Source organism: Saimiri boliviensis, chromosome 7 (genome assembly GCF_048565385.1).
Source record: "Saimiri boliviensis isolate mSaiBol1 chromosome 7, mSaiBol1.pri, whole genome shotgun sequence".
NCBI classification, from domain to species: domain Eukaryota; kingdom Metazoa; phylum Chordata; class Mammalia; order Primates; family Cebidae; genus Saimiri; species Saimiri boliviensis.
In genome coordinates, this window is record NC_133455.1 from 10476070 (window position 1) to 10495570 (window position 19501).

General features: G+C 43.3%; 1 protein-coding gene across 9 annotated transcripts in view; it reads left to right on the plus strand.

Annotated features, from left to right (window-relative positions):
- CLIP1 (CAP-Gly domain containing linker protein 1) overlaps positions 1-19501 on the plus strand; it is a 149700-nt gene that overhangs the window by 58312 nt on the left and 71887 nt on the right. For 6 of the 9 annotated variants that reach the window (XM_039471897.2, XM_074402117.1, XM_074402116.1 and 3 more), the window contains 6 exons: positions 1686-1908; positions 6415-6612; positions 7169-7272; positions 10583-10643; positions 12249-12281; positions 16530-16634. In XM_039471897.2, the coding sequence (XP_039327831.2) occupies positions 1686-1908; positions 6415-6612; positions 7169-7272; positions 10583-10643; positions 12249-12281; positions 16530-16634 (724 nt within the window). The remainder of the gene's footprint in view (positions 1-1685; positions 1909-6414; positions 6613-7168; positions 7273-10582; positions 10644-12248; positions 12282-16529; positions 16635-19501) is intronic. The other 3 variants (XM_039471902.2, XM_039471903.2, XM_039471899.2) reach the window with 2 other exon arrangements.

The following is a 19501-nucleotide window of genomic DNA, read 5'->3' on the forward strand; positions in this document are numbered from 1 at the left end:
TTTACTTATAAAACATAGACAAATTGGTTATAAGCAAATTGATTATAAAGAAAAGGGCTTAATCTACCACATACAGTAATTATGACTCATGGAGATAAAGATCTCTTGGAGGCCGGGCACAATGACTCACGCCTATAATCCCAGCACTTTGGGAGGCCGAGGCGAGTGGATCACAAGGTCAAGAGATCGAGACCATCCTGGTCAACATGGTGAAACCCCATCTCTGCTAAAAATACAAAAATTAACTGGGCGTGGTGGTGCTTGCCTGTAATCTCATCTACTTGGGAGGCTGAGGCAGGAGAATCACTTGAACCAGGGAGTCAGAGGTTGCAGTGAGCCGAGATTGTGCCACTACACTCTAACCTGGCGACAGACTGAGACTTCGTCTCAAAAAATTAAAAAAAAAAAAATTTTCTTTTTCTTTTTTTTTTTTTTGAGACGGAGTTTCGCTCTTGTTACCCAGGCTGGAGTGCAATGGCGCGATCTCGGCTCACCGCAACCTCCGCCTCCTGGGTTCAGGCAATTCTCCTGCCTCAGCCTCTTGAGTAGCTGGGATTACAGGCACGTGCCACCATGCCCAGCTAATTTTTTGTATTTTTAGTAGAGACGGGGTTTCACCATGTTGACCAGGATGGTCTCGATCTCTCGACCTCGTGATCCACCCGCCTCGGCCTCCCAAAGTGCTGGGATTACAGGCTTGAGCCACTGCGCCCGGCCAAATAAAAAATTTTCAATGAGCATTTGTATTTATTTTTTGACTGGATTTTTCGTGTATGTTTAATGAGTCATTTTGTATTTATATTTCTCTACAGTTGATTAGGGGTAGATTTTTTTTTTTATTTTTAAAAATACGTATTTTTAATTAATTTTTGTTTCAGTAGGTTTTTTGGGGAACAGGTAGTGTTTGGTTACGTGAATAAGTTCTTTAGTGGTGATATCTGAGATGTTGATGCACCCATCACTGGAGTTTTTTTGTTTGTTTTGAGACAGGCTCTTGCCCTGTCACCCAGGCTGGACTACAGTGATGTGATCTTGAGTTACTGCAATCTCAACTTCCCAGGCTCAAGCGATCCTTCTGCACCACCACACCTGGCTAATTTTTTGTATTTTTTGTAGAGATGGGGTCTCTCTGTATTGCTCTGGCTGGTCTTGAACTCCTGGGCTCAAGTGATCCCTTGCCTTGGTCTCCCAAAATGCTGGGATTACAGGAGTGAGCCACCACATCTGACTCTTCATGTTTACTTTAATGGATCTGCCAAAGTTAGGTGCCTGTTTGATTTCTTTTCCCTTTGTTTGGCACAATTTTATTAAATGGGCTTGCTCTGTTGCTAAACTCGTCTGCTGTACATTTATCAGGTGGTGGAAATATTTATTTCCTTTATGTAGAACCTCAGCAACAGGTGAGCAATCCTGACTCTGTGTATCACCAGTGTGTGTTCTAAAACCATCATTGAGGTTATTAGTTAGCCTACATTGTCACCAGTGTGTGTTCTAAAACCATCATTGCGGTTGTTAGTCAGCCTACATACATGTGACTGCTACATGCTGGTATATAACCCCAGCTTAGTGGTAGAATTTTCAGGAATCCAGCCACAGGTTAGGAGCTGGGAGAGCCTTTTGGTTATAGTTATTATTTCTTGTCATTAAGTTTTTTTTCTTACTGTTCTTATTGTTGTTCTCTAAAGGTATTTTCAGTGTCAACCCAAATATGGCTTGTTTGCTCCTGTCCACAAAGTTACCAAGATTGGCTTCCCTTCCACTACACCAGCCAAAGCCAAGGCCAGTGCAGTGAGGCGAGTGATGGCGACCACACCCGCCAGCCTGAAGCGCAGCCCTTCTGCCTCCTCCCTCAGCTCCATGAGCTCAGTGGCCTCCTCTGTGAGCAGCAGGCCCAGTCGGACAGGACTAGTAAGCTCCCTTTCTCATTACCTGCCTCCATTTCCCAGGCATGACTAAGGCCCGTGGGCAGTGCCCCTGCTTTGCTGCTTTGCTGCTTTGCTTGTCCTTGTGCTGAATGTTGCTTGCAACTTGCTGTGAAAGTCCTTGCTAAGTAAGTTTTGAAAAATGTAACTCCAGCAAGAATACATCTTTTGAAATCAGAAAGCATTTTTAATAGCCCTTTTCAGATTCTTAAAAGCTTAAAAATGCATCTGTTTTTGGTGAATCTGTGTAACTACTGCTTACTCTAACATAGGGGTCAAGTTATTATTATTTTTGCTTTTTTTTTTTTTTTTTGACCATTTTACTGTATTAATCTGTTTTCATAAGGGGTCAAATTATTTTCTATGAGATTATTTTAGGACAAAATGATGTGACATTGGAGAGATCCTTCAAGTCCATAGATCAATCGATCTCTCTCTCTCTCTCTCTCTCTCTCTCTCTCTCTTTTCTTTTCTTTTGAGTCAGGGTCTTACTGTTTCCCAGCCTCAACATCCCAGGCTCAAGCAATCCTCCTGCCTCAGCCTCCTGGTAGTTGGGACTGCTGGTACATATCACCACGTCTGGCTAATTGTTCTTTTTTTTTTTTTTTTTTTTTTTGAGACAGAGTTTCACTCTTGTTGCCCAGGCTGGAGTGCAATAGTGCAATCTAGGCTCTCCACAACCTCCGCCTCCCAGGTTCAAGTGATTGTCCTGCCTCAGCCTCCCAAGTCGCTGGGACTATAGGCATGTGCCACCATGCCTGGCTAATTTTTTGTATTTTTAGTAGAGGTGGGGTTTTTTCATGTTGGTCAGACTGGTCTCGAATTCCCAACCTCAGATGATCTGCCTGCCCTGGCTTCCCAAAGTGCTGGGATTACAGGCATGAGCCACTGCACCCAGCCTAATTTTTTTTTTTTTCTTTATTGAGAGAGGGTTCCACTATGTTGCCCAGGTTGGTCTCAAATTTTTAGGCTTAAGTGATTCTCCTGCCTTGGACTTCCAAAGTGTTGGAATTACAAGCGTGAGCCCCCACTCTCAGCCTATTTTTCTCTTTGACTTCAAATAATTTTAGGAACTGAAGTGTTTTGAGAAAAGGTGTGTTTGTAGAATTTTAATACTATGTTAATACAACCTAACCTACTGGAACCAGTTAGTGTGTGGAGTGTCCCTGACTTGAACCAGAGGACACTAAAGGGAACTTCTGGAGCTGGAAGAGGATACTGGGAAAGCCCTGTTTTGATTACTCTCTTCTTTTCATCATCTTCTCCTTTCATCTTCTTCTCCTGGTCCTTTTCCCTCTCTCCCTCTTTTTCCTGTTTAAAACAGTAAAAATAGAATCACCAGTAATAAAATAGGCAACACCTCATTCTGTTTGTTAATGTAGTATTTTATTAGGGTCAAAAGCCCTGCCCGTAAGTTTATTTCCTAGCAGTGGGACAAATACTGATTAAGTTAGAAATGGCAGCCTCAGACTCTCCTCTAGACTGAGTTCAGGTCTCCGCTATGTGTCGGGGAAGCACAGGCCACAAGCCAGGATGGTGCGTGGTGCCGTGGGGAGGAGGGTGGTTAGCCCAGGGTCTCTCGGGGCCTGCTCTTCCATTGTCGTCAGGCAGAGAAGAGATAGGCCCTGAAATCTTTACGTGGGGCTGTGCTCCTCTGCCAGCCAGCTAGGGTTTCTTCCTCTGTGTTCAGGTAGAATAAGCACTGCTTGGAGCATTTTCATTTGCATATGAAAAGAAAGCCTGTGTCTTCAACAAAAAAATTACTTTTATGAGAAAAGCAATGCAAGAACAGTGAATTGAAGAAGAACCCCAAACCCCAGAGTTGAGACAAAGCTTTTTTAAATGTAGGTCAGAAACTCTGATACATACATCTTTCCTCCTTTGCTATTCTTTGAACAGTTCCATGGAAGGGTCTATTCTGGATTAGGAAATTTCTTGAGAATGTTTATTACCTTGTAATTGTGTCCATTTCTTTGGGAAATACCAAGTTCTTCCGATTCCCACCAATTTCTCCTCTTATTTTTCTGACCAATTCTCATACCTCTTAGCTCACCTAATTCGGTGAAAATTGACAAGAGACATGAGTTTCTGTACCTTGTGAGACAGCTTATTTTTGTGTCTTTATGGTTTCTAAGCCAAAAGTCACCATTTGACAAAGATATAATGTCATTTCAATTATTTTGCTCAGAAATGTATTTCTGTTTTAGAAAAACAAAAATTGAAAAAAAAATTTTTTTTTTTTTTTGAGACAGATTCTCCCCCTGCTGCCCAGGCTGTAGTGCAGTGGCATGATCTTGGTTCACTGCAATCTCTGCCTCCTGGGTTCAAGCAATTCTCCTGCCTCAGCCTCCCAAGTAGCTGGGACTACAGGCATGCCCCACCACACCCAGCTAATTTTGTTTTATTTTTATAAGAGATGGGGTTTCACCATGTTGGCCAGGATGGTCTCCATCTCCTGACCTTGTGATCCACCTGCATTGGCCTCCCAAAGTTCTGGGATTACAGGTGTGAGCCACTGCACCTGGCTGAAAAAGTAAAATTTTTATTTTCCCTTTTTTTCTTTTGAGACTGAGTTTCACTCTGTCACCCAGGCTGAAGTGCAGTGGCGTGACCTCAGCTCATGGCAACCTCTGCCTCCCAGGTTCAAGTGATTCTCCTACCTCAGCCTCCCAAGTAGCTGGGATTATAGGCACCTGCCACCACACCCAGCTATTTTTTTTTTTTTTTTTGTATTTTTAGTAGAGACAGGGTTTCACCATGTTGGCCAGGCTGGTCTTGAACTCCTGGCCTCAAGCCATCCGCCTACCTTGGCCTCCCAAAGTGCTGGGAGTACAGGCATGAGCCACTGTGCCCAGCCCATTCTTTGTTTTTATTTTTATTTTTTATTTTGTTGAGATGAGTCTCACTGTTGGCCAGGCTGGAGTGCAGTGATGCGATCTGAGCTCACTGCAAACTCTGCCTCCTGGGTTCAAGTGATTCTCCCTCCTCAGCCTCCTTAATAGCTGTGATTACAGGCGTGTTCCACCATGCCTAGCTAATTTTTGTATTTTTAGTATAAACTGAGTTTCACCATGTTGTCCAGTCCAGTCTCGAACACCTGATTTCAGGTGATCCACCCACCTTGGCCTCCCAAAGTCCTGGGATTACAGGTGTGAGCCACCATGCCTCGCCAATTCATTCTTTAACCACAGCGACTTAGTGTTTCCATGTCCACCGCTGTTGGGCTCTGTACATCTAGTCAAGACTTGGAGTCTTTCTCATCACCAACCTCATTTCTTGTGCATGTTGATTTTTGCATAGTACTTTCTTTCTTGTCATGGCAATAGCTAAAACCCAATTTTGAAAGACATGATGTTATTGAAAGGACAGTAGGACAATCTAATGATGAGACTCAATTGTCTTGAACTAGTAGTTTGCATGGTGTCCTGCAGATGTCGCTGTGTTTCTCTTGAAAATTTAAAACCTCTTGTAGTGCACTGGTGAGTTTGCTCCTCATGCTGGGGCATCTCTGCACATGGTTTGGGAACCACACATTTAATGAGTTCAGGAAGAAATATTAGCAATAGAAGGTATAATTTAGCTGTATAATGAAATTGGAAGGTCAGGGTCAAATGATTAAAAAAAGACAACAGGAGTTTCCTCCCAGTATGTTTAAGTAATTTCAAGAACTTTGACTAAATGAAACAGCAAAGGGCAAATTTGGGTTTGATTGGATTCTTTTGTAGCTCTCAAGTTGCTGAGTTGTTAATTGAAGAAAGATCCTAGCTGTACATTTGTATCCTGTGCGTCTTGCAGCAAGGTCCTAGGGAAACTGATGAAGAGAAGAGCTTTCAGGTGACAGCTGCAGCTCTGACTACAGCAGATAAAGTTAAAGCTGACTTGGTCTGGAGCCAGCAGTGGCTCAGCAGATGGCCTTTGGCTGGGCGTGGTGGTTCACACCTGTAATCCCAGCACTTTAGAGTTTGAGAACAGCCTGGTGAACATGGCGAAACCCCATCTCCACTAAAAATACAAAAATTAGCTGGGCGGTAGTGGTGCACGCCTGTGATCCCAGCTACTTGGGAGGCTGAGGCAGGAGAATCACTTGAACCCAGGAGGTGGAGGTTGCAGTGAGCTGACATCACACCACTGCACTCCAGCTACTTTTTGTATTTTTAGTAGAGTTGGGGTCTTAACCATGTTGGCCAGGTCTCAAACTCTTGGCCTAAAGTGAGCCACCTGCCCCGGCCTCCTGAAGTGCTGGGATTACAATCGTGAGCCACGACAGCCAGCTGGTGTGTTCTCTTTACACTGATGTATTCTTTGCGAGGTTTATAGACAGAAGGCCCATGCTGTCTTGTGTTTTTGAGGAAGCCTTTCCTAATCCTGGCCAGCCTGCTAGCTGGAGCAGTGCCCTTGCTTTGCCAAGCAGATGCCCGCCATGCATGCATCACACCTCCCTCGCATTCCTGACAGCATCATCGCCCTTCACTTCTCTAACTTTCCTTTGCAGTTGACTGAAACCTCCTCCCGTTACGCCAGGAAGATCTCTGGTACCACTGCCCTCCAGGAGGCCCTGAAGGAGAAGCAGCAGCACATTGAGCAGCTGCTGGCGGAACGGGATCTGGAGAGGGCGGAGGTGGCCAAGGCCACAAGCCACGTTGGGGAGATAGAGCAGGAGCTAGCTCTGGCCCGGGATGGACATGACCAGGTGAAGTCTGACCTTGTTGTGGAGATGATGATAATTTCCAAATCCACTGAGGAGGGCCAGAAGTATGCCTGGTGCTTGGCACCGAGGATCTATCCTTGAGAGCACTGGAAAAATGGGTGTACATTTCTTTGCTGTGCTTGTTTGAAAGCTACAACCTGGGGTGCCAGTTTCTATGATCACAGAGATGAAGTTTTCTTCTTGATTCTACTTTAGTGTCTGGTCTTTGTGTCCGGGTCTTTTGGCCTGTGTTAGGCCAGCTTGGTTACCAATGATTACAGCTGCTGTTTGTGGATTACTCTTAATATGTGTTTCAGTTTCAAAAAAGATGAGAGTTCTTTTAACATTGTCCTTTATCACTTTAATGGTGTGGTTTTTCATCATCTATCTTCCAGGAAAGCTGTCAAGAATAACCTATTAAAATAGAGAAAGTATATTAACATAAGGTTTTAGAGTAATACCCACCCATCGTGGTAACCCAGAGCTCTTTGGGGAAGTATCTTTGGGTCTGTATCTGGGTCAAAAATAGCCCACTAACTGACATCCTTGCCTTCCCCAGCATGTCCTGGAATTGGAAGCCAAAATGGACCAGCTGAGAACAATGGTGGAAGCTGCTGACAGGGAGAAGGTGGAGCTTCTCAACCAGCTGGAAGAGGAGAAAAGGTAACCTCAGACTGTTTCCTGGTGGAAGTGTGGCCTTTTCTTTTTTTTTTTTTTTTTTTTTTTTTGAGATGGAGTCTAGCTCTGTTGCCAAGGCTACAGTATAGTGGTGCGATCTCAGCTCACTGAAATCTCTGCCTCCCAGGTTCAAGTGATTCTCCTGCCTTAGCCTCCGAAGTAGCTGGGATTACAGGCACACACCAGCATGCCTGGCTAATTATTTTGTACTTTAGTAGAGATGGAGTTTCAGCGTGTTGCCCAGGCTGGTCTCGAACTCCTGAGCTCAGGCAATCTACAATCTGCCCGCCTCAGCCTCCCAAAGTGCTGGGATTACAGGCGTGAGCCACTGCACCCAGTGGAATTTTCCTTTTAAATGATCTTAGAAGACAATTTCTTATTAATAACCATGTAACTATCAACCCTTAGAACCAAAGGAATGACTATGTATCCAGCAGAAATTGAACTCTGCCATACTGTGTGAAGAGGGTCTGCTTTGATTCAACTTTTTAAAATAAGTTTGGAATTATTTAGACATGGCTTGATTGTCTGGGCATGGTGACTCCAAGCCTGTAATCCCAGCACTTTGGGAGGCTAAGGCAGGTGGATCATGAGGTCAGTAGTTCGGGACCAGCCTGGCCAAGATGGTGAAACCCAATCTCTACTAAAAGAGAAAAGAAAATAAAAAATTAGCCAGATGTGGTGGCAGGCACCTGTAATCCCATCTGCTCAGGAGGCTGAGGCAGGAGAATCACTTGAACCCAGGAGGCAGAGGTTGCAGTGAGCCAAGATCACGCCACTGCACTCCAGACTGTGTGACAGCGAGACTCTGTCTTAAAAAAAAAAAAAAAAAGACAAGACCTGATTAACGTAACATATTTCATGAGCCGTGATGCATTCCAAACATCCTCTTGAGGGTAGCTGTTACCAGAATTGTGGTCGTTATTCCCCACCAGTTTTCACCTGGAACTGATTTACTGGTTTTCTGGGTTCAAGGTACCTTGTGTTTATGAAATGTATTATGTCTGGTGAGTGACATAAGGTTCCTGTACTTGAGAAATTCAGTACCTTATTAGGAAAACAGAATTCTCACTTGTGAAACAATTAGAGAATTACAGGGGTCCATATGAAATAAAATGTTAAATGGTGTGAGACAGAGACTTTGGTTCTTATAAAGGGAACTTTCAGTCTGAGTGTGGCGATTCACACCTGTAGTCCCAGTCCTTTGGGAGGCTGAGGCAGGCGGATTGCTTTGAGTCCAGGAGTTTAAGAACAGCCTGGGCAACATGGCAAAACCCTGTCTCTACTAAAAAGAAAAAGAAAAATTAGCCAGACCTGGTGGCACATGCCTATAGTCCCAGCTACTCAGGAGGCTGAGGTGGGAGAATCACCTGAGCCCAGGAGATCAAGGCTATAGTGAGCCAAGATTGCACCACTGTACTTCAGCTGGGCAATCATAGTAAGACCCTGTCTCAGAAACAAAGGAACTTTCTTAAGCCCATGAACAGACATAGTCTCTGTAAAAAATGTCTGCATGGAAATCATTTGAACATCCCTGGGTTGTGGGACATTTGTCTCTGTTGGATTTAATGCCATCTTCTGTCATTTCTGAAAACAGTGACTTAATTCAGTAATGATTTAATATTGCTGTGTGCTTATGCCAGTTATAAGCAATGTTGTAGTCAGGGGTCACAGTGAGGGTACACTGCCATCACTTACTTTCTCACTGGAGAGAGAAACACTATGCTTAGGAAATTCTCTTCATATTTGAAAAATGGCTACAAGTAAACAGGAGACGGTGATAGACCTTCTAGGCCCTTCTGAATTCCATGGTACCAGTTCCATTTGCTTCTATTCTTTTGTCAAAAAATTTATGGCTGGCTGCGGTGGCTCATGCCTGTAATCCCAGCACTTTGGGAGGCCGAAGCGGGTGAATCACTTGAGGTCAGAAGTTCGAGACCAACCTGGCCAACATGGTAAAACCTCGTCTCTACTAAAAATATGAAAAGTGGCTAGGCCTGGTGGTACATGCCTGTAATCCCAGCTACTTGGGAGGCTGAGGCAGAAGAATCACTTGAACTCAGGAGGCAGAGGTTGCAGTGAGCTGAAATTATGCCACTGCACTCCAGCCTGGGTGACAGAGCGAGATTCCATCCAAAAAAAAAAAAAAATTATCTTTTGAGACAGGGTCTCACTCTGTCAGTCAGGCTGAAGTGGAGTGGTGTGATCATGGCTCACTGCAGCCTTGACGTCCCTGACTCAAGTGATTTTCCTACCCCAACCTCTCAAATAGCTAGGACTACAGGCACATGCCATCATGCCTGGCTAATCTATATTTTTGTAGAGATGGGGTTTTGCCATATTGCCGAGGCTGGTCTCAAACTGAGCTCAGGCAGTCTGCCCATCTTAGCTTCTCAAAGTGCTGGAATTACAGTTTTTTTTTTCTTTTTTTGAGACAAGGTCTCACTCAGTTTCCCAGCCTGAACTGCAGTGATACAATCATATCTCACTGCAGCCTTGACTGCTGGGGCTCAAGAGATCTTCCCACCTCAGTTTCCCAAGTAGTCGAGATCACAGGTACACGCTACCACACCTGGCTAATTTTGTTATATTTTGGTAGAGATGGGGTTTTGTCATGTTGCTTAGGCTGCTCTCAAACTCCTGGTCTTAAGCAGTTCTCCCACCTTGGCCTCCCAAGGTACATAGCATTTTTTTTTTTTTTTTTTTTTGAGACGGAGTTTCACTCTTGTTACCCAGGCTGGAGTGCAATGGCGCGATCTCGGCTCACCGCAAACTCCGCCTCCTGGGTTCAGGCAAGTCTCCTGCCTCAGCCTCCTGAGTAGCTGGGATTACAGGCACGCATCACCATGCCCAGCTAATTTTTTGTATTTTTAGTAGGGACGGGGTTTCACTATGTTGACCAGGATGGTCTCGATCTCTTGACCTTGTGATCCACCCGCCTCGGCCTCCCAAAGTGCTGGGATTACAGGCTTGAGCCACCGCGCCCGGCCGGTACATAGCATTTTTAAACTTGCTATGTCTCTAAGGCATTTCTTGCTGCTGTCTGCTTGAATTCACCAGAGTAGTGATTATAGATTTTATTTTTTTAATACAAGGATTGGGTCTCACTATGTTGCCCAGGCAGGTCTTGAACTCCTGGCCTCAAACGATCCTTCTACCTCTGCCTCCCAAATTGCTGGGATTAGAGGAGTGAGCTACCATACCCAACGTGATTTTTATTTTATTTTTATTTTTATTTTTTTTTTAAGGAAGAGTGTTACTTTCTTAAGTGTTTTGTTTGGGTTTTATTCCACAGGAAGGTTGAGGACCTTCAGTTTCGGGTTGAAGAAGAATCAATTACCAAAGGTGATCTTGAGGTAAAATCCCTCCAGCTCTCTTAAAACTTTTATGGGTATCAATATTCAGAAACATGGGTGAAATAATGTGCCAACTGAAATGAGTGGCCAGAACAGTCAGCTGAGGAAGTGGCAGGGGAAACCCTGGCCTCTCTGGCCATGTTGGATTCTGGAGGGTGGCTTTGTGGTAACAGTGCTGGTCCTTGAGCCTGTGATTGTGTGTCCCACTTCCTATGGCAGAGTGAAACTTGCACTACTCTTTTCTCATGCTTCAAAATTCAAAACCATGAACTGAATTTCATCGTCATAAATCTGGCAGTGTGTCCTTAACTTAAAGCAGTCCTGAAGTGAAACTTACTTATGTTCCTCTGATGATTAGAAAAGGCATTTTAAATTTGTCATAGTAGTCCATAACAGGCCAGGTACAGTGGCTCACTCACGCTTGTAATCTCAGCACTTTGGGAGGCCAAGGTGGGTGGATCACCTGAGGTCGGGAGTTCAAAACCAGCCTAACATGGTGAGAACCTGACTCTACTAAAAATATAAAATTAGCCGGGCATGATGGCGGGTGCCTGTAATCCCAGCTACTCGGGAGGTGGAGGCAGAAGAATTGCTTGAACCCGGGAGGTGGAGGTTGCAGTGAGCTGAGATCACGCCACTGAACTCCAGCCTAGGGGACAGAGCAGACTTCGTCTCAAAAAGAAAAACAATAGTTCGTAACAAAGCTGTTTGCTTTATCTCAGCTTTGCTTTTTCAGTTGCAAGCTAAATCCTTTTATAAACCTATAAAAGGAATGAATTATATATTCTAATTGGTGATTTTAAAAAAGTAATTAGCAGAGCAAAAACTAAGAACACTTTATATTTCAGCTTCTTTTACTTCCATGACATTTGTAGAATTCATGGATTTTCCTTTAGTGTCAGGTTTTTCATCCCTTCTTAACAATTTATTCATATTAGTTTTTAAATTAGACACTAGAATTAAATGATTTTGATGGTTTTAAGCCATTGCTAGATATATGACAAATGTAAATCATTCAGTTTTTCAAATTTTCCAGATTTGTGGTTCTTTAGTCTACAATATTTTAATAAAAATTGCACTTAACTGTGCATTTCCCAAATACTCAGTTTTACTACAATTTTAGAGTCTATTGGCTGCTCACACCATGCTTAAATTTGAGAGGCACTTCCAAACAGCAACTCTGATTTCTGTGGAAATAAATGTATCTTTACAGTTAACCAAGAGCAAGGGGAACATTTTCTGGGTTCTAGTTGTATGGGGCCCAGAATTTAACGGTTCATTAACAGTTTAATAGATATCTTCTTCACTCATTTCATATACAGCCACATTTCTTTAGTCGACTTTTGTGTTGTTCTCATCCATTTAAAAACACCCCAAAGTCTCATTAGAAGTTTCATATCATCATCTAATTCATATAAAATATAGCCTATGGTATCTTGGAGAGGGTCCAGTTAAAATAATTTACATTAGCTCTAGGCTTGTATAGTCTGTCTGATAAACTTACTTGAAATTAATCAAATTATCTCGAAACCCTAACACATATTGAAACTTTAGTGGAATCTCTTTTTTGTTGTTGTTTAATTTATTTTATTTTTTTGCTGATAGCAAAAGAGCCAGATTTCTGAAGATCCTGAGAATGTAAGAGGGCACTTAACTGTGTGGATATTTCCCTTGTTAACAAAGATTGATCACAGATTAAAATGCTTATTGATAATACTTAAACACTAACTCCGTAATCTGACCTTGGGACATTGACCTTAATATTTCTGTGCATGTGGCTTTCAAAGCAGTTATGTTTATATCCTGAAGAAATTGTATGTAATGACTAAGCTCCACAAATTCATGTGTTTAATGAATAGGCCAATGTTTGTTTTATAAGTAATTTTGCCAGAAAAGGGGGATAAGAACTTTTTGTCTGGAGACCTGGCCTCCTTCACCTAATTCGTAATGTGTTCTAATTTTAGTGGCACTATTCCAAAAAAGATGATACCTGACTGGAGCATAAAACATTCTAGATGTTGCCGGGCGCGGCGGCTCAAGCCTGTAATCCCAGCACTTTGGGAGGCCGAGGCGGGTGGATCACAAGGTCAAGGGATCGAGACCATCCTGGTCAACATGGTGAAACCCCGTCTCTACTAAAAATACAAAAAATTAGCTGGGCATGGTGGCGTGTGCCTGTAATCCCAGCTACTCAGGAGGCTGAGGCAGGAGAATTGCCTGAACCCAGGAGGCAGAGGTTGCAGTGAGCCGAGATCGCGCCATTGCACTCCAGCCTGGGTAACAAGAGCGAAAACTCCATCTCAAAAAAAAAAAAAAAAAACTTTCCTTTAGCCGGGCGCGGTGGCTCAAGCCTGTAATCCCAGCACTTTGGGAGGCTGAGGCGGGTGGATCACGAGGTCAAGAGATCGAGACCATCCTGGTCAACATGGTGAAACGCCGTCTCTACTAAAGATACAAAAAATTAGCTGGGCATGGTGGCACGTGCCTGTAATTCCAGCTACTCAGGAGGCTGAGGCAGGAGAATTGCCTGAGCCCAGGAGGCGGAGGTTGCGGTGAGCCGAGATCGCGCCATTGCACTCCAGCCTGGGTAACAAGAGCGAAACTCCGTCTCAAAAAAAAAAAAAAAAAAAAAAAAAAAAAAAAAAACATTCTAGATGTAAAGTCGTGGGAATTCTGGGGAAGTTTCCAAGGTGTCTAATTTTGCTTCCCATGAGAAGAAAGGGGATTGTGAGGCTGGTGGCTGTCCCGGAGCTGACTGGCTGCCTTTTCAGTGTGCCCCCCGCCACTGACCAGTGCCTGCCAGTGCAGCTGATGAGACATTCAAACTTCCTTTTGTTTCTACAGTATTTTCCTTAGTTGTGAACCTAGAGGCAAGCATTTGTCAGTGAAGACACAGTATGTTTTAAATTGTTATTACTGAAGTGAGAGTTTTCTAGCTGTAGCATTACTAGGTATGCAGATATTTTTCTTTTCTTCCTCTAAGTCCATACACCCAGTGCAAGTCCTTGCCATGTTGTCTCCAGAGCATTGCTTCCTGGTGTACCCTGCCAGCTGTGCTGCTGGTTGTAAAGAACCTGGAAATGTTTTGCTTTGATTTACTGCCACATAAGAAGGAATTTAAAGAATGACATTACTTCCTACCACCTCCTGGCAGCTGAAATAAACAACTCAAGACTAAACTTTTGGCCGGGCGCTGTGTCTTATACCTATAATCCCAGCACTTTGAGAGGCTGAGGCTGGCAGATCACCTAAGGTCAGGAGTTTGAGACCAGCCTGGCCAACATGGTAAAACCCCATCTCTACTAAAAATATAAAAATTAGCCAGGCGTGGTGGTGCACACCTGGAATCCCAGCTACTAGGGAGGCTGAAGCCGGAAAATCTCTTGAATCCAAGAGGCGGAGGTTGCAGTGAGCAGAGATCACGTCACTGCATACCAGCCTGGGCAACAAGAGCAAACCTTCATCTCAAAAAAAAAACACAAAAATCAAACAAACAAAAAAACCTGAGCTTTCTGAAAGGTCTTTGTTCTAAAGGGTTCCTTTTTGTGAAGCTACTTCAGTGATCTGGGTCTCTTCTTTCCTTCCAAAACAGGCTCCTGCTGCCCTCGGTGTCAGTCTGCATGGGATTTCCCCCTGCCTCTCTTGTGCGCTTCTCACAAAGCCTTTGCTTTCCTTCTCAATCCCCTGTCCCAGGACTTTCCTCCTGGGATACTCTGTGTCTTATTCAAAGAAAGGAATGATTTTTACAAGGAGGGTTGTCCTGTTCAGTGTCACATTTTTACTGTGTGCTGCGACATGGAAGTGGATCACTAGTTCCCTCGTTGCTGACTGACCACCTAAGGTCAGGAGTTCAGTACCATCCTGGCCAACATGGTGAAACCCTGCCTCTTAAAATATAAAAATTAGCTGGGTGTGGTAGTGCTGACCTGTAATCCCAGCTACTAGGGAGGTTGAAGCACTGTAGAACCCTAGATAATGTGTATATAGACCCATCAATCAGTAAGGAGGTGTTGGCCACGCTCATCTGGAAGATCTCTGAATGGGGAGGAGATCACATTAAATGTATATTTGCTTTTTATCTGGAAATAGTGACCTTTTACCCAGAGGACACTTAACAGTGTCAAGAGAAGAAAGGTTCTAGTGCCTTTTCTTTTTCCAACTACTGTAGTTTTGGATTTCAGTTCTTGAGGCTGTGACCTCAATTATGAAGATCAAGATTAGGTTCTTATAAAAGCAGGGAAACGAAACAGTGTCCATCCAAGGCACATACGGACCAAGGGGACTATCCAGACAGTTAGGGCTTGAATTATATTCCATTATTTTGTGGAGTATACAGAGTTGAAGCAGGTGATGAATTGAAAAAACAAATTTTTGTTCACCTTTTAAATATCCCATGATGGTCCATCGATACCTGATTTACAAGCAAAGTGACCTCTTGAATGCATTGAGGTCCCTGAGTCCCACTGGAATGAGTGAAGATGTTTGTAACCTTCACTTTAACATTCCTCCCTCTACTGAAGCTCTGCACCACTTTGTGTCACTTTGTTTAGAGTCTGTTGTCATTTTTTCATTGCCTGTTAATTGTCCAGATTGATACGTCAGTTAGAACCACAAATTATTTAAATTACTGCAAGTAAATGACAGCTGCTGAGAGCAGCCCTGTGGGTGGGGACCTCGTCAGTGGCTTATTCTGATAATGGGGAACCTCTTGTGTAGGAGAGATGGGGGTGGGAAGAGAGATATTTGGACCCAGATTATTTCAAATTGATTAAGATTTCTGCTGCACTTAAACCTGTTGGAGATTATCCTCTGTGTTCCCCATCAGGCTACATCCAAGTGCCTGATAGTGGGGAGAGCAGAATATCTGAGTTAACAGAGGTTGTAAATCACATTACTAACTCACCAGCTGTTTTTGCATGAGTTCAAACTCATGCCTTTGGGTTGAGTTGCCATTTTACGTGTGAGTAATAAAAACTTCATCTTAAGGTAAAAATAATAAACCCCTTACCAATTTGAGCTAAACTTTCCTTCTGCCCTGAGCCTCTTAACTGGCCTGCTTCAGAGATGGATATGATAGAGGATAATTATTACCAAATTTTCTCTTTGTAATTATGGTTCCTTTTTTTCCCTCCCTGGAGCCAAGTAGCCTTTGGGAAATCCACTGCTGGAAGGAAACTAGAGCTTCCATGGCGCTTTCCCCGTCATAACAGGAATGTTGCTGAGGATCTAACTCAGACCCTTTTCACCCATTTCTGCAGAGGCTGCTAGCGTGATTTCCTTAGCTCTAGTTTCCAGATTCCTTCTTTTGGGGTTACTATCTGACCTTTATTTACATCAGATTATATGCTAGGGTGCACGGATCTGCTCTAAGGACCTGTTGAACACTTTTAAAATTTATGACATTATCTTTGCCATATTTAGATGATAGTGATGGTGATGATCATTCTGAGGGTCAATATACCTTTTAAAGTTATTGAGTCAGTTACATACACATTAATGTCAAGTAGCCTTTGTGGGGTAGAGGGAAAATGATAGTTTAGAGGGAGGGATATTAACTATTCTAATTGGTGCTGATAAACTTCACTTATCAATATTACTTATATTTGGCTGCATGCCTCTGACACTTCATCTGGCCTCATGTGTTTCCATTTTTTCTTTCTGAACAGACTAGCCCATGCCCCCTGCCCACCAGCATCCTTTGTCCATGGTATTCATCCTCACTGCCCACCTCATCTCACCTCCACCTCTTCCCTTCTCCATTCCCCTTTTGTTCATCCTTTGGCAGAAGGTACTGGTGGCTCAGCCTGCATGCCGCTCTCTCTCCTCTCGTGCTGGCATGTCATGGTGGCACTGTTGTGTTCTCTTCCTCTTCCTTTTTACTAACAGACGCAGACCAAACTGGAGCATGCCCGCATTAAGGAGCTTGAACAGAGCCTGCTCTTTGAAAAGACCAAAGCTGACAAACTCCAGAGGGAGTTAGAAGACACTAGGGTAATGCTTTTCACTATTTAATGAAGCAGACCCATGCATGTGAATGGTGGACGCCTCAGGTGACATGCTTTATACTGGCCTGAGCCTTGACCCAGTGGTTCAACCTGAGTTTGGTCTTGTTACTGTTCAGGTGTTCGTGAGATGAGACTGATGAGTAGGAACAGGTGTTTTATATTTAGTCTTTTGTCAAAAGTAAAGACTGGTTCCTTTGGTAACCCAACCAAATCAAGATCAGAAACTTTACAACTGAATAAACAAACGGGTGTAACTGTATTTAAAGTTGTTTATATTAATACCATGAAACACATTTCTCCAGCTGGCCACAAGCAGTCAATTGTCCTCTTGTTCTCATATGTCTAGTTATTAGGCTTTCTAAATAATTTTTTGTTACTGTTGTTTTACTTTAGCTCTTTTCCTGCCTTCTGCCCTGGTCTCATGGGAGAAGGAAATGGAAACATGGGCTCTGTTTAATGAGAGTTAAGGACTTTCACCCCAGTTACCTTTTTATTTTGGAAGGCTGATCTCTGCATCTTCCTGCTTTCTGTCACTCAGGGGATTGAAACCTCAGTGAATGCCAGATGCAGTGGCTCATGCCTCTAATCCCAGCACTTTGGGAGGCTGAGGCAGGTGGATCACTTGAGGTCAGGAGTTTGAGACCAGCCTGGCCAATGTGGTAAAACCCTGTCTCTACTGAAAATACAAAAATTAGCTGGGCCTGGTGGTATGTGCTTGTAATCTCAGCTACATGGGAGGCTGAGGCAGGAGGATCGCTTGAACCTGGGAAGCGGAGGTTGCAGTGAGCTGAGATTACTCCACTGTGCTCCAGCCTGGGCGACAGAGTGAGACTCCATCTCAAAAAAAAAATAGCAAAAAACAAAAAAAAAATCTCAGTTGTCAGGAGGGAAATGTATGTTGGGAACAGAATGGCTTCTTCCTGCCCCCAGCTCATTGTGCTTGGCCCTTGGAGCCAGGACATTAGTCATATTTTAGTTTATTGATATATTAAAGCACCTATATAGTGCGAACTTCATGCCAGACATTGTTGTGTCTTTACAAGTATTCAGTTTCAACACAACCCTAGGAGATAGGGAGTATTAGTGTCCCCATTTTACAGACAAGAAAACTGAGGCACAGCAAAGTTAAGTAACTTGCCTAAGATAAAACAGCAAATAGTAATAGTGGAGGCAGGATTTGCATCTAGGCCCTTTGGCCTCAGAGCGGTGCTCTTAAAGACCACAAGATGGAGGCTGTCTATTATGGAAGTTGTTTTGTGTTTAAAGATTAAGAAATAGTCAGTTACATATAAAATATATATTCACATTCCCTTTTAAATAATGAATTTGTCTGTCAGTGACTAAATTGCCCAGATCCTTAACTTCAGAATTTAAAAAATTACTCTGTCTCTAATCAAATTTGCTATCCTCATTTTAAAAAAAATTGTTAGTGTTTGTAGAAATTTCTCATGTTGGGAATTCACTGACTAATCTAAAAATCTAGATAATTTTTCTTTTCTAAATCATACGTTTTTATTTCTTAAGAAGAAGGAACATGTTCTGTTGGCCCCTGAACTAAAGATTTCTCCTGTGTATTTGGCAAGAAAACAACAACAACAAAAAAAAGTGGGCCAGGCATGGTGTCTCATGCCTGTAATCCCAGCACTTTGGGAGGCTGAGACAGGAGGATCGCCTGAGTCCAATAGTTCAAAACCAGTCTGGGTAAGATGATGTGACACCCTGCCTCTACAAAAAATTAAAAAAAATTAGCTGGGTGTGGTGGCTACACAGGAGGCTGAGGTGGGAGGATCTCTTGAGCTCAGGAGGTCGGGGCTGCAGGGAGCCATGTTTTGTCTCTGAACTGCAGCCTGGGTGACAGAGCAAGACCCTGTTTTAAAAAAAAAAAAATGAGGCCGGGCGCAGTGCGGCTCACACCTGTAATCCCAGCACTTTGGGAGGCCGAGACAGGCCAATCATGAGGTCAGGAGTTGGAGATCAACCTGACTAAGATGGTGAAACACCGTCTCTACGAAAAATACGAAAATTAGCCAGGTGTGGTGGCACACACCTGTAATCCCAGCTACTCGGGAGGCTTGAACCCAGGAGGCAGAGGTTACAGTGAGCCGAGATTGCGCCATTGTACTCCAGTCTGGGCAACAAGAATGAAACTAAAAAAAAAAAAAAATTTAATGTGGTAATTTGGTGCTGTTTCTTACTAACTTAGAGCCAAATAATTGATCTGGGAAATACAATGGACTAATGAGATTGAGTTCCTTTAGTGTGATGGCTGTTGAAGTAATAAAATTTTTTTAAACAGGTAAACTCCTCTCCCTTGTCTTAGTTTCATCGGCAAACAATTTTGATGTTTTTTTTCCCCCGCTCTAGATAAGAAGGCATTCATTTACACCATGATTTATTTAAGCATTTCAGTGTAAAGCTTATATCGGCTGGGCACAGTGGCACAAGCCTGTAATCCGGGCACTTTGGCTTTGGGAGGCTCAGGCAGGCGGATCCTGAGGTCAGGAGTTTGTGACCAACTTGGCCACCATGGAGAAACCGCGTCTCTACTAAAAATACAAAAATTAGCCAGGCATGGTGGCACATGTCTGTAATCACAGCTACTCAGGAGGCAGAGACAAGAGAATCGCTTCAACCAGCAGGACAGAGGTTGCAATGAGCTGAGATCCTGCCACTGCACTCCAGCCTGGGTGACAAAGCGAGACTCTTCTCAAAAAAAAAAAAAAAAAGCTTATATCTTTTTATATCTTTCCGTAACGAAAGTATATCTTCTGTGGATCCTCACTCTTGGTTTTCCAAGTGTTAAAATAACCAAGTACCCGTGTAAGTTTTATATCACCTATGTTACTTTTTAGG